Here is a 13251-nt window from a genome sequence, read left to right on the forward strand (position 1 = left end):
TAAGAATTTTACTCCAACCCAGAGTGTGTGTTGGTGTTTGTTTTAACCCCCCAGTGAGACACACAGACAACAGCTTACGAGAACAACACTCATTTCTCTGTTTCAGACTTTATTCTTGGTTTTTGCTGACATAGTGGTACATAACTTCTCATGGAACACTTTTGTTGACATTAAAAAAGATTTCTTCTTGTCTTTTTTTCTTTTTCCCTGTTGCACGACGGGGCAACAGTTTGGCACGTGTTTCAAATGTACATTAAAGGAAAATGACACAAACAGACATCAGAAAATAATCACATAAGACGCGCTGTAAATGTTACAGGCAAAGCACCACGAATCTTCTAAACATCGCTTCACGATCCTTAAAATTCCAAAGGCACATATGGAGAACCAGGAAACAGTAGCTAATAGAATCGCACAAATTTTCACTTAGTCCTCATTTCTCTGTCTGCAGAGTATCTTTTTAGCAACATTTAGACTCATTCTGATTATTGGCCAGTCAGCGCAGCCAGACTTTCTTTTTATCTTTATTTGACTGCATCATTTTAATGGTTTTGTTGTTTGGACTGAATTTGTGAAATCACGTTGAAGCAATCAAGAACCCAGAGAAAGCACAGTGAACATTGTCAGCTGCAAATATACCGTTACTCTCATCATCGGGGACCTGGACATAGACTCTGTCATGGAGATCCAGCATCAGAACAGCACTGCCGGACATCTGATCCAGGAAACCCTTGTTGTACTCATCATAAGTGAACAGAACTGGTTCCTCGTTTCTGTAGAGAGCCACTAGGGCATTGGCGCCGTTGACATGAACGTGGTAGCTGAAGTAGTAAAGGCCTGGGATCTGGCAGGTGAACACCCCACTGTTGGTGTCGTAGTGCTGCTCGCCGTTATATAGAACCTGGTTGAACTGTATTGGGGTTCCTGCTGGAGGGTAGGCTGTCGTCAAAACAGCACTGAAGGCAGACATGGGGGCCTTCATCATCTCATGTGGCATCACCACCTCATGGGACTTAATTGGCATGCTCTTCTCATTGTAGTAGACTACCTCACCTGGTGGGCCAGGTGGACCAGGAGGACCAGTGGGGCCTGGAAGTCCATCATTCCCTCTGGCACCAGGAATTCCAGGTGGTCCTTCAGGACCAGATATTCCCTTGGCTGTCATGCCAGCAGGGCCGGGTGGGCCTGGAATACCTGGTTGGCCCTTGAGTCCAGCAGGACCTTCTGGCCCAGGGGCACCAGGTGGTCCCCTAGGGCCAGGCATTCCATTGTCACCACTTTTTCCAGGTGCTCCACCAGGGCCTTGATGTCCTTTCATTCCTGGAGCACCTGGTGCACCTGGAATGCCTGGTGCACCTGCGTGACCTTGTGCACCCTTGTCACCCTGGGGACCAGTATGACCTTGATGTCCTTGAGGACCAGGTGCCCCGGGAATACCTGGCTTTCCAGTGAAACCCTGAGCTCCCTGGTCACCTTTCTGTCCCCTAGGACCTGGTGCACCTACCATACCAGTGTCACCTTTGGGTCCAATTGGGCCTGCCTCACCTTGGAATCCCCTTGCACCTTGAGGACCAGCTGGGCCAACAGGGCCAGGAGCACCTGTATGACCAGTAAAGCCAACAGGGCCTGGCTCTCCTTTCTGACCAGTTGTTCCTGGTGTACCAGGTGAACCTCTGCCACCTGGTATTCCAGGTTCACCTGGTTTGCCAACACCTGGCATGCCAGGGGCTCCTGCCTGACCTGGTGGACCTTGTGGACCTTTGTGCCCCATAGACCCAGGCAATCCTGGGCTACCATTCTGACCTGGCTTCCCTGGTGCTCCTACACCTGGAGCCCCATTGTGACCCTTAGGCCCTTGCATGCCCATTGGTCCTGGGGAACCATCTCTTCCTGGGGATCCAGGCTTACCAGGTTCTCCGGGATAACCAGTGGGACCAGGTTTGCCTAGCCCAGGTGTTCCAGGCATACCGGGTGGGCCCATTGCACCAACTGGACCTTGTGGTCCTTGAGCACCAGTAATTCCTATGCCTCTCTCTCCTTTCTGGCCTGGAAGACCAGGGACACCAGGATGTCCCTTCAAGCCAGGCTCTCCTCTTGGTCCCATTGTGCCAGGAAAGCCAGCTGGTCCAGGTTTTCCAACAGAAGAAAGTCCAGCAGGTCCAGGGCTTCCAGGGGAACCTGGTGCACCTCTGGGACCCATTGGACCAGGTGCGCCAGGTGCACCTCTATCACCAGGGATACCAGGGTTGCCTGGTTTTCCAGGGCCACCTGGGGTACCAGGTTTACCCGGACTAGAGTAGCCAGATGGTCCAGGAGGTCCAGGTGGTCCTTGGGGTCCAGTATAACCTTCGCCACTTTGCCCAGGAGGTCCAGGTGGTCCCATTGGTCCTGGTTCACCTGCTGGACCTTGAGGACCCTGTGTTTGTTCGGGCACTAGAGGAAACATAACACAAAAGACGTGACCTGTGTTAAAACAGGTAATACGAAAGCTGATATCCTGTTTATGATTTCAATCAATAAAATCAAAGATAAGTAACGCATTCGCACAGCAAACTGAAAATGTATTTATTTGTGTAGATGCACTGATGTCGGAGCTGAATGTGCAGATTTGTGTGATATTTGTTTCCTACAACAAATCTGTTTAAAGAGCTGCCACATAGGTCCAACATGAGCTGTCGTGTTGACGCCCAACAGTTTTACGCACGACACTGTGGGATTGTTGGAGAAGCAAACATGAGTTTACATCGAGGAAATGTGAGGGTTTGGTCTTTTTTTATTGTATGGTCATAAGACGCTTTCTTCTGTTGAATAACTCGAGACCACATCTTGATTTTAAAACACCAGTTGGTGTGATTGCAGGGTGGGTCATGGGGAGCGCCCCGTTTCCCAGCAGCGGTGATCTGACACGATGTTCTCACCGAGCATGTGTCTCCGGGAGTAGCGGCCCCTCAGTTGCACCCTTCAATTTGCCAGTATGAATGTATGGTTAGTGGTCTGCAAGTTGTCACCATCACGTTGATGCATTTCCCGCCGCACTGCGCAGAGTTTATGTGCAAGGTCAGACGGTCCGACCGCGGACTCTAAATCACCTCAGTTTGTTATTTCTCAGGAGGTTGTTGCTTACCGCTGTGTGTTTATCACTAACGTCACTGGCTAACCTGTAAAACTAACTGGTGCGATTGCAGACTTACGCGCCTTCTAATCAGAGATCACGAACGAAGGCTCGTGTGAGGATCCGTGAAATGACTTCAATTACGTCAGACCTGTGAACGAAACAGATTTTCGACTGAACTGTCATTAGGACGCCACGGGAAGCCGCGCCTCCAACCCTGCATGCAATACCCGTGCCAGAGTGGGAGATCTTGGCTGTCAGAAACGCCACAAAGTAGAGGTGACGGTACCGCTCGCGGCCTGCAGGTTAGCTGCTGACCCCAGAGCGACCTGTTGTGTTTACCCTGTAAAGCAAAGGACCTGTTATCTGGGCTGCAGTGTGGTTGGTTATTGCTCTTTATCCAGCTGTGTGGCGTGACTCGCAGGCCGCAGAGGCTTGTTGAGGGCGTGACCGGGACAACGTGGTAACATCTGTTTTGGAGATTTGTCAAGTTTGTGCCCTGATTGTCGGCTGCGGTGGTGCTTCTATTTTCAAGCGGAGGCCCCAGTAAAACCAAACCAGACCCTCTTCAAAGGCAAAAAAGCCAGAAGTGGACTTTCAAACTGCCGGGTGCAAAGTTTTAACGATCGCTTTTGTTGGGCTGTAAAACGACAAACGTCATGCTGATTCTATACGCTGAATATTAAAAAAGTGACTCATGTTTTTTTTATTTTAAGCTTCTCTACACCTTATAGTTGCATCCACAGCTGGCGAATGTCTCCTGAGTGTTTTTGTTTGAACGGCAGCCACTTTTTACGCCCATCGGTGTGGGGGCGGAGCTTCCATGCTATTATTTGTTAAAAACTACCCACGTCAACTTGCACACAAGTGGATTTGTCTGGAAGGTGCAGATTGCAGTAATGACTAAAAATCTCACTTTAAAAAAAGTCTTGCTGCACAAAATAGTTTTTTTATCCCCATTTTTCAGTTGATTGGGATTTCATGTCCCGCGATTCTGTGACGTACGTCGCAGAAGTCTGTGCACACAGACACTCCCGATCTTCACTCTGTATGCCACGCCCACACGGCGCGTACATGCGTGGTTAACCCTACAGTCGCATTGGTGATAAATGACAGCGACCAGCAGTGGGCTTTGTTGCTTGGTGGGTGTTCCGGGGGCGTGGCCAGCTTATAGTTAACTAGCGTTAATGTGCGTTGATGTTTAATGATCATTTATAAAGGATGGGGAATCCTGACAGCGTCACAATGAGGTTTTTGTCTGCGCTTGGCTACTTAATGGAACCAACAACCACTAGCTGGCGGCAGAGCAAAGATGGAGCTGGTGCTGCTTAAACATTTAGATTTCACTACCGTAGATGTCTGAGCACACGTTCAAGTCTGGGCAGGTCACCTTTGTTTTTTTGTTTTTTTTTAATTAGTTGTAGTTTTTAAGAATATACAGTATAAACGATTACAGAATCTGTGTTCCAGCCGTACGTTCTGTCAGTAATGTGGTGCCACCACCAGATCTTTTTCTGTTTATCTAATAGCACCTGTTTTGTCCCCCACCCCACCCCCCCAACGTGTACAGCAGTAAGTAAATGGTATCAGAATGAAAACTTGACACATAATGTTATGATTCCAGGAGAAATTGCTGTGCTTCATATGCACTTCATATTTCCTGTTGACAGTATTTGACGTTTCTGAAAAGGCAAAGAATACGACCCCTTTAAAGAGTGTAAAGGTCGTTGTGAAAAACACTGAGGTTTTTTGAAGGATTTGTTTTGTTATTGCTTTAATTTGATGAGACTGTTTGCAGTTGTCATATATGTGACGTGTGAAATAACTTTCCTTGTATGTTTAAAGATTGTTACTGTGCCGTAATTGTAGGTTTTTTATTTTGTTTTATTTTGTTCATTCTCGACTGGGATTCTGCCAGTCGATTCTCCGACTGGAGTCTGTACTGGCAGAATCTCCAATTCTACTGAATCTACTCAGAAGATACCAGATGAATATCTAAAGGCTCTCATTGCTGATTTTTGGCACCGATTTCTGTCGCAATTTAAAAAAATGAGGAAATCTGGACAGATTTTTTGTTTTTATCACAGTTCTTACTGCAGTTACCTAATATTTTATATTCAATTACATACAATTGTATTGATTATTGATGATTACACTTGAGTATGTACGATTTCCATTAAACTTCCGCAATTTTCCAACATTTTCAAAATAGCTAAAATTATAATGTACGCAATTTGATGTACAAGGTTACGGCCAGTTTGCACCAATGAAATCTTTTTATTATTATTATTATTATGATTTATTCTGATGTCACAAAAAAAATGAATATCATATAAAACTTTCCCAGTTGCTCAGGTTGTTGCAGTGCTACTTTTTCCACCGACTGCACCTGATTTCAGGCCACAGTTGGGTGTGTGATTTTATTTATTTATTTATTTCCCCTGGAATCATTGACAATTTGGTTTCAGACGTCCGTCATGGGACACGGGATTCAGTGAGGTCATCTTTCTGGTGGTTAAGATGTTATTAAATTTTGGTGGTGAATCAACATCAATATTTTTTCATTCAATTTGTTTCTCAAATTTCTTTTTAAGATGAGCAACGTTGTGCATGTGCAGACATGACCATGACCGTAGCAACTCAACACCAGAGGGCGCAATTCACGTGGAGCATTTTGAAACTATGACACAATGAGGGTTCATTTAGCTCAGCATATATGATGTCTTTGATACAGACTGGAGCTTTGGAAACATATGGGAACAGCATTTTTTTTTTTTTTTTTTTTGGAATTTGCCATCATTAATTTGTAATGCAGAGCAAAAGTTTTGGCGTCATCCCCAGCCGCACATTCTATCCATTCTTTAATTTTGCACTTATGTTCTCATTCTGTTGTATATTTTGCTCATGGAATGAGCGTTATCGCTCTGCCTGTGGTTGATAGCTTGTTAGTTGGAATAAAGGTGGGGCCATCCTTTGGCGAGCATGTGGGGTGCTGTGTGGGGTGCCCTGTGGCATACCTTGTGAGGTGCCCTGTGTTCAATAGGTAGGAGATACATTACATGCAAGTTCAAGCAGATCTGTTTGTAATTTTCCATAATCTGTCCAGCAGGTGGCAGACACATCTATGGGATATTACCTAGACAACACCAAGTTGTGACTTTTTAAAATTTAATTTATTATTATTATTATTATTATTGACCTGTTGCATCAAAGCTAATCACAAACTCATCACTTCATCCTCATTATGTGCTCTTTTAGTTGTTGAGTTGTTGCTTTCTCAGCTCAGTGGGTGTGGCTTAGAAGAGATCAAATTATAGGGTGGCTGTGGAAAAGGGGGGTGGGATTTTTAACTGAGCTGATTTTAGTGGAATTCCTTAAGTCTTTTTGATTTTTAAGACCACTTTGATTAAAGAGTCAGAGTTATGACATCATAAAGGGGCAGGCTCTGGGGTCCCCCCCCCCCCATCAGGTATAGACAGCTGTGTGCCGCGCAGGTTGAGCCGTCTGTGTGCGTTCGTACCCCTGCAGGCAAAGTGGCGTTGCAGTGAAACCCTGTGGACTGCACACAGCTGCTCCTCCCTGCGTCACACGCTGCCGCTCCACACACACCAGGGTCACTATACAAAAAGGGGTGGAGTCTGATTTGTAGCAGTTGCCACCTAAACCTAATTTCCATCATGCATGTCATGATTTTTTTCCCCACAACAATTTTTGAACTTTCCAGCAGGTGGCAGTATGCTGTGCTGTATAAGCAAAACAAAGCTGCTTTTTCTCTTGATCTGGTGCATCAAAGTTCATCACATTTTTACCAATTTACCCAAACTTTCAGCTTGGGGACTTCCAAGATGAGAGCAGGGTATTGTCATCTGATTGTGATGAAGATAACTTAAAAAACAGCTGGATGGATTTCCAGCAAACTCGGTGTGAATATTACTCAAGCAGATATCTCGAGATGGTAAACTTTTGGAGAGGATCGGACAAAGGTCATCTAAAACATATTGTGAAAAACTCTGCAACCGGTAGGGTCAGAGAGATGATCAAAAGTTTATGTTGATCAACAAAATATTTGTGATTGATTGGTAACATGAACTATTGGACATGGATGTATTTTCCCTTGTGCAAAGTGCGCCAGCCCTCTGATGCCTTTGATTGTTTGTGTCGCGTTAAACATTATGATGGGGTTTGTGTGTGTGTGTGTTTGTGGGCTCCTCTGCAGTGATACTTTTCGTTATTAACCCGTCCGGCAGTAACTCAAAGAATCTCCTGCTGCAGTTTTGCGTTTTTTTCCGTGAATCAGTATTAATTATGAAATGAAGCCTGATTGACAATATGATGCACTTTCAGTCACAGGATAAAAGAAACTGCTTCGTCACTTACCGTAACCCTTGACATGACCCTTGGAGTTATAGGGGCTCCTGCTCACTTTTGACTTATGGTAATATCGGTCAGGGGTTGCCTCCGCCAAAACCAGGAGGAGGAAGAGGAGGATGCTGGATATGTTCACGTCCATCTCCTCAAGCTAAACCTGCAAAGACAGAATCCATGAGAAGGTGTCCCTCAGATCGCCCAATGACCTCACGCACTCTGACGAGCACAAAACATGTCCCAAAAGTACTGTAACTACAGGTTTTCTTTTAAACTCTGTTATCACAAATCATCACCTTGTTATCAAGTGAAAACGTCTAATTATAGCGGCTTGGTGCTCTGGCACCCGTCGCCCCAGCGTGCACAAACCTGAAAGCAGGAGAGCTGCCTTACCGGGACGGTTAGTGCTCCCACAGAGGCTGCTGTCCTGGCACCGGCGTGTCCTCAGATGTGGCGCTTCTGTCTGAGCGGCTGCTGCTGCTCGTTGGGGCACCGAGCTGACGGCTTTTATACCGAGTCGGTCTCCAGCATGACACAGGATCGACCTCCCTGCTGTGATGTCATCTTTAATGAAGGGTGCCGTATCCTCAGGAGGCCGCCGCTGCAGGATGCAGCCCTCCCTCTGCTCCCTCTGCTCCTCTTTGTTCCCAACCTGTAGGAGCGACGCTGTTTTATTTTCTTAATTTACGTTCGCTGGCCGCCCGTCGACTCGCGCCAGTTGATCTTGTGGTTTGTGGTCATACAGATGTGAGAAGTTCAACATCTTAATAACCTGTGACTGAGTCCTTCTTTACATTTTTAACTGCTCAAACATGTTAGTTTGTCTAAATAAAAATAAAAGGTTCTTATTGGTCGTGTGGCTTGTGACAGGCTGCGTGTGTCTGATGGTGACCGGACAGGATGTGGAAGCTTCCCGCACGGGACTTATTTTTGTCTGGACTTTGGATAAATCTGAAACATCCGCAGACGCTTAATGAGTGCTGGAGTCGGCTGCAGGTCTGATTCATGTCTCAGGGACGTTTAGACATGTCCACCTGTCTCTCACAGCTGGCCATGTCTAAACGTCCCTGAGCCTCAGTGTTTGGATCCAGATCCGGGCGTTGATGTCACTCCGCACAGTAAGTCATCATTCTGTGGGTTGTGTGTTTGTTTGTAACCAGGGACTGATTTGAAATAAAAGCAGTGGAGACGTGGAGAAAGAAAACTATGAGGCAGATCAGGATCCGAGGGCGGATCAAAGACACTTTTTTATTTTGCAGAGTTTCAGATTTTTGTATTGTCTTTCTGTGCTGTAGCATAGATGACCAAAAGGCCTGGTTTAAAGTCGATGTCAAAGTGGTTCTGCTGTTTACACGGTGCAGTATTCAGGTACGCTTATTAAGCAACAGGTAAAAGAAAGAAACAAAAATCTGAAAGGAAAAAAAAAAAAAACAGCATTTCTCTTTCACTGCTTCACCTCGGGGAGCTTTGGTGGCTGTTTTATGCTCACACACTTGTCACGCTGTGTGTGGCCCTGTTAACTCACAAGAAAATCTCTCTCCAGTGCACCTTGTAAACAGCAGCATGGTATTTGCCATGAGCGACTGTGTGATGCCATCATGTCAATATGGACCAACATCTCTGAGGAATGTTTCCAACACCTTGTTGAATTTATGACACAAAGAGGTAGTTCTGAAGGCGAAAGGGGGTCCAACCCTGTACCAGCAAGGTGCACCTAATAAAGTGGCTGGTGAGTGTACACGCTGTGTACATAGCTAAATACAGTTGGACGTGCCCCAAGCGCATTTGCACTATGTGCTTTAGACTGTATACTGTTGGCTGTCAAGATAGGGCCCAAAGAATGAATGGAATGAATGGAAGCAAGCCTCGAACATTTACAGAGTGACTTGTTGGCCTAATTTGTAGTCCTTTGGTGATTTTCATTTGTTGTTCACGACAGTTAAGGTTTGTGTGCTTAAGTGGTCCACGGGGTCATTTTGGATTCAGCCTGGAAGCCAAAACCAGTCTTTAAACGCACTTTTAGTGTTAATAAGGATGAACGTTCTGTTGTGAGGGACACACTCAACCAAGTGCTATGATTTTCTTTTTTCTTTTTTCCCTCCTCAACAAGCCTGTGGTTTGCAGCTTTCTGACACCAGGAGGCAGTGTTCTCACGTTTTCACACCCGAGTGCTTCAGGTTTGCTGGCGGCTGTTGAACTGGGGAGGAAAGTTGTGGTTGTACTGGAGAGCAGCCAGTCCAGAAGCTAGAAAACACAACCAGCATCTCTGTGCAGAACCACAGCGCTCACAGGCCGAGTCCAGACAAAAGCGGGACTTCGTGCTTTGGATCCACGGTGTTGATTTCTGCACATTCTGCTGGTTCTGGTGGAAAGCGGCAGCGTCTCAGGGCTCGCTGAGCCGTGGCCCTATTTGGTAAACTCTCTGATTTAAATGACAGAGTAGCTGGAGGTGGAGTTGACATTTAAGAAGTCCTTAAGCTGCAGATATGTCATTGTATCTCACCATGAAAGTGACTGAGAACCGCAGCCAGGCTCCGTCTGGGAGCGTTTCTTCTCCTAAATGAAGTCCTCCCTTTTCTGAATCTGCCGTCCGTTTAATGTAAACGGATCCTCACAGTCACACGCTGTATGTTCTGCTGTTCTACGTGCATGAAGGCGTGCGCGGTGGGGGGGGTGCAGACGGTATATGATGTTTTTCTCGTTCCTGGTGGTAGGGTGGGAAGGATCCGCTGTGAACGACCTCTTTGCGCTCGCGTCACTCCAGACGTGACTTCAGGCTCATCAGGTGGATTTAATGACTTTAATGAAGTGTTCGATGTAAGTAATAACTCATAAACGCAGTCATTTTATAAGTCACTTAATTAAACGGAATAATTATCCTGCTGGGATGAGAGTTGAAGGATGACGAGTGTGAACGTTGCTCATCAGCCAATCAGAGGAGACTCAGGAGGAACTACTGGAACCATGACAACCACTTTTAACTTGTCCAACCAACAGAGATTCAAATTCTGACCCATTACCGTTGTGATTTCATAAGGTGCAAATGTTCCACCTCATTGTCTTCATGACGGGGCCACCACATGACCTCTGACCCGAGACAAAAGATTGGTAACCAGAATCCCACCTCAAAGGTTTTGCTGCTCTGGGTGGTTGGGACCAACCCATTTGGCCCACAGGATCTTGGTTCTTGACCTACACGGGCTTTTTAATGTTTGTCGGTAAACTGTAAGGCTCCAGTTTTTTGGGTGGTTGTGCTGAACTCTGCCCGTTTACTCTGTTGACATCTTCTCAGTTATAATTGTCTTTGACAATCAGCAACCTGGAGAGTGTTCTTGATCTGGCAAGTGTCTGAATAATCTCCTGAAAAATAGTTGTAGAATTTTAAATGGTAACACGGTTTCATCACACTTAAATCTGTTCTCGGGTACGTTGACCCTCAGCACTCTTAGTTCTCGTGCACTATGTAGAGGTTTCTGGACAACCTCTCAGCGGTCGCTGGGCTGATCTGCTCAAAACTTGGTACGTGGGTTCTGCTGGGGGTGGAGCGTTGCATATATCATTATCGTTCTGATTGGCCTGCAACCCGAAAAATTATTGCCACCTGGGGAAAAAAACAAAAAACAAAAACTTTTTACCTGTGGGACCCAACTCAGCCAAATTTGTTACGTTGGTCTGGCTGGGTGTTGCCAGATACATGCTTGAATTAGGTTGTGAACGGGCTGAAACCTTGCAAGTTTTTGGGGTCAGAAAAATACACCACCTCTCAAAAGAGGAAGTCTTCAGTCTATCCAATACTTCTGCATTGTGTGGTCAAAATCCAAAAGGTATTTATCTGTGAATCAAAGGTGATTATCCACAGTCAATCCGGGTGTGGAACATTTCTGCTTTCTACGTTTTTACAAATCACAGAATTATTTTACTGGTCTTCACCAGTAACCTTTATTAGAACACTGGATAAACCTAGTCGTGGGCTTGTCCTCCTCATACGTAATGTGACAGGTTACTGACGCAAACCCGTCACTAACGAAGAGACCTGTGGTTGAAATCATTTGTATAATGTCCGATCCAGACCTGGTATCGGTGCTGATCCCTGGATTGCGTAGCATGGAGCGGATGTGAGTCTACGACTCCACCTAGATGGAACGCCGGTGCGTTACAGGTTACTTCCCCAGCCCAGGCTGCGAGCCGGGTGGACTGGGCTGATGCAGGTGAAGTGTCCAAGTTTTTGTAAACGGTGAACATAAGGAGCACTAACCCACTGACTTGTTTTCCTTTCCTCCCCCTGTACCTCCCCTCTAACTCGCTCACTGGCGCCACCTGTTGATCACCTAAGAATCCTGACATCAACACCTCTTTACATGCAGTCATCCTTTAATTAAATGTGTCTTTTCTTTTGACAAGTGACATTGTTTTGTAAGACACATTTTCATGTTTTGTCTTTGTTGTTGACATCGCGGTGTTGCGTTTGTCTTTTTGCTGGTTTGGGGTTTTGTTTTTTTGGCTCTCTTGTCTCCGTTTGGGTCTCGGTGATTTAAGGATGCCACGCTGCCTGAGAAAAAGGAGAAAATAATTGCAGGTTGATATGACTAAGCCGGCGGGGAAGCATGGAAAGTGGGAGCTAAAGATAGAGCGCCTCGGCTGGGAAGTGACAGTGTCTTAGATTTAACGTTTTAATAAACCCAACATGCCACTAAGAGGCACTTAGAGCTTTATGAATGCACGGATTGAAGCCGGACCTCCTGGCTCAGCGCTGGGTCCAATTATAGAGACCCAATACAAAAATCATGGTGGGATGGTTGGCAAACCCAGGACTAATTCAGAATAGCAACCAGAAGAACCTTTGTTCCATCCCTCTGCACACTGGGGGGGGGGGGGCGGGGGGGCGGGGGTCATTCTGAAGAAAAGGAATTAAAGCCAGAGACGCAGAATTTGTCTCATTTTTGGATTTATTCTTGGAGCAGGTAATGAGTTACTTGCAGGCCAGTTATCTTAATCAAAGGCGAGTCAGTGCGATAACGAGCTGCGGGTTTCTTCTAAACCACACCTCCTCATAATCAGCAGCTTTCACGGGGGGTGTAACGGTGCTGTTGGTCTCCGTCAGCACTTAAACACGTCCCTTCATGTCTGGCTCTTACTTTTTGGAATCTCATTGTTATTTTGAGCGTATCTTTCGTTCCGCGGTGAGCGTCACCGGGTTTGCTTGTGTTTTCAGAGATACTCTGAGAGGTGACGTCCTGGTGAAGCGGAGGGTTGTTGACCGCTAGAATCTTCTTTGGCCACATTGGGATTGGAAATGAGTTAGAGATTGCATTCTTCAAAAAGCCCAGACTTTCAGTTGGTCATCGTGAGGCCGTTCGCGTCTCCGCTGCACACGGTTTCACGACCCATCAAAGTTCACATTGATGGGCCGGTGCGTTGGAAGCCCCTCTTGCCGTCCTGCCCCTCACGTTTGTTCCCTTGCTCCCCGATGGCTTTGGGTAGTTGGAGGACTCGGGTCGGCTGCGAACTAACGATGGAAGTGATGATGGTGTTAGTGGTGAGACGGCATTTGGAGGCCAAACCCAACGTCTTAAACAGCTCCAGCTCTATTATGTTTGTGCTTTTTTGGAAGCAGCGCCGGTGTTTACCATATTACATAGAGATCAGAGTAATTACGGGGCACGAAACCAGAATTGGAAAGCGTGACGCCTGCTTTGAAACTCCGGCGCTCAGATCCTGCAGGTTCACAAACACCATCGGCTCCTGTGGAAGAGGTTTAATTAACCCTTTTCACT

General features: G+C 46.2%; 2 protein-coding genes across 2 annotated transcripts in view; one reads left to right on the forward strand and one right to left on the reverse strand.

Moving 5' to 3' along the window:
- nt5dc1 (5'-nucleotidase domain containing 1) overlaps positions 1-13251 on the forward strand; it is a 100804-nt gene that overhangs the window by 31024 nt on the left and 56529 nt on the right. The gene's annotated exons all lie outside the window — the stretch shown is intronic.
- On the reverse strand, positions 93-8094 carry col10a1b (collagen, type X, alpha 1b). The gene is made up of 3 exons (XM_034162146.1): positions 7871-8094; positions 7490-7637; positions 93-2433 (listed from the first exon to the last, which is right to left on the reverse strand). Exons 2-3 carry the CDS (start codon positions 7620-7622, stop codon positions 578-580), a joined length of 1989 nt encoding a protein of 662 aa, XP_034018037.1. The 5' UTR covers positions 7623-7637; positions 7871-8094; the 3' UTR covers positions 93-577.

Source organism: Thalassophryne amazonica, chromosome 21, assembly GCF_902500255.1.
Source record: "Thalassophryne amazonica chromosome 21, fThaAma1.1, whole genome shotgun sequence".
Classification (NCBI taxonomy): domain Eukaryota; kingdom Metazoa; phylum Chordata; class Actinopteri; order Batrachoidiformes; family Batrachoididae; genus Thalassophryne; species Thalassophryne amazonica.

Coding starts and splice junctions, on each gene's coding strand:
- col10a1b (XM_034162146.1), bottom strand. CDS start 7,622: ATGGACGTGAACATATCCAGCATCCTCCTCTTCCTCCTCCTGGTTTTG. Junction 2,434..7,489: donor GGGTCATGTCAAGGGTTACG/GTAAGTGACGAA, acceptor TGTTTCCTCTAG/TGCCCGAACAAACACAGGGT.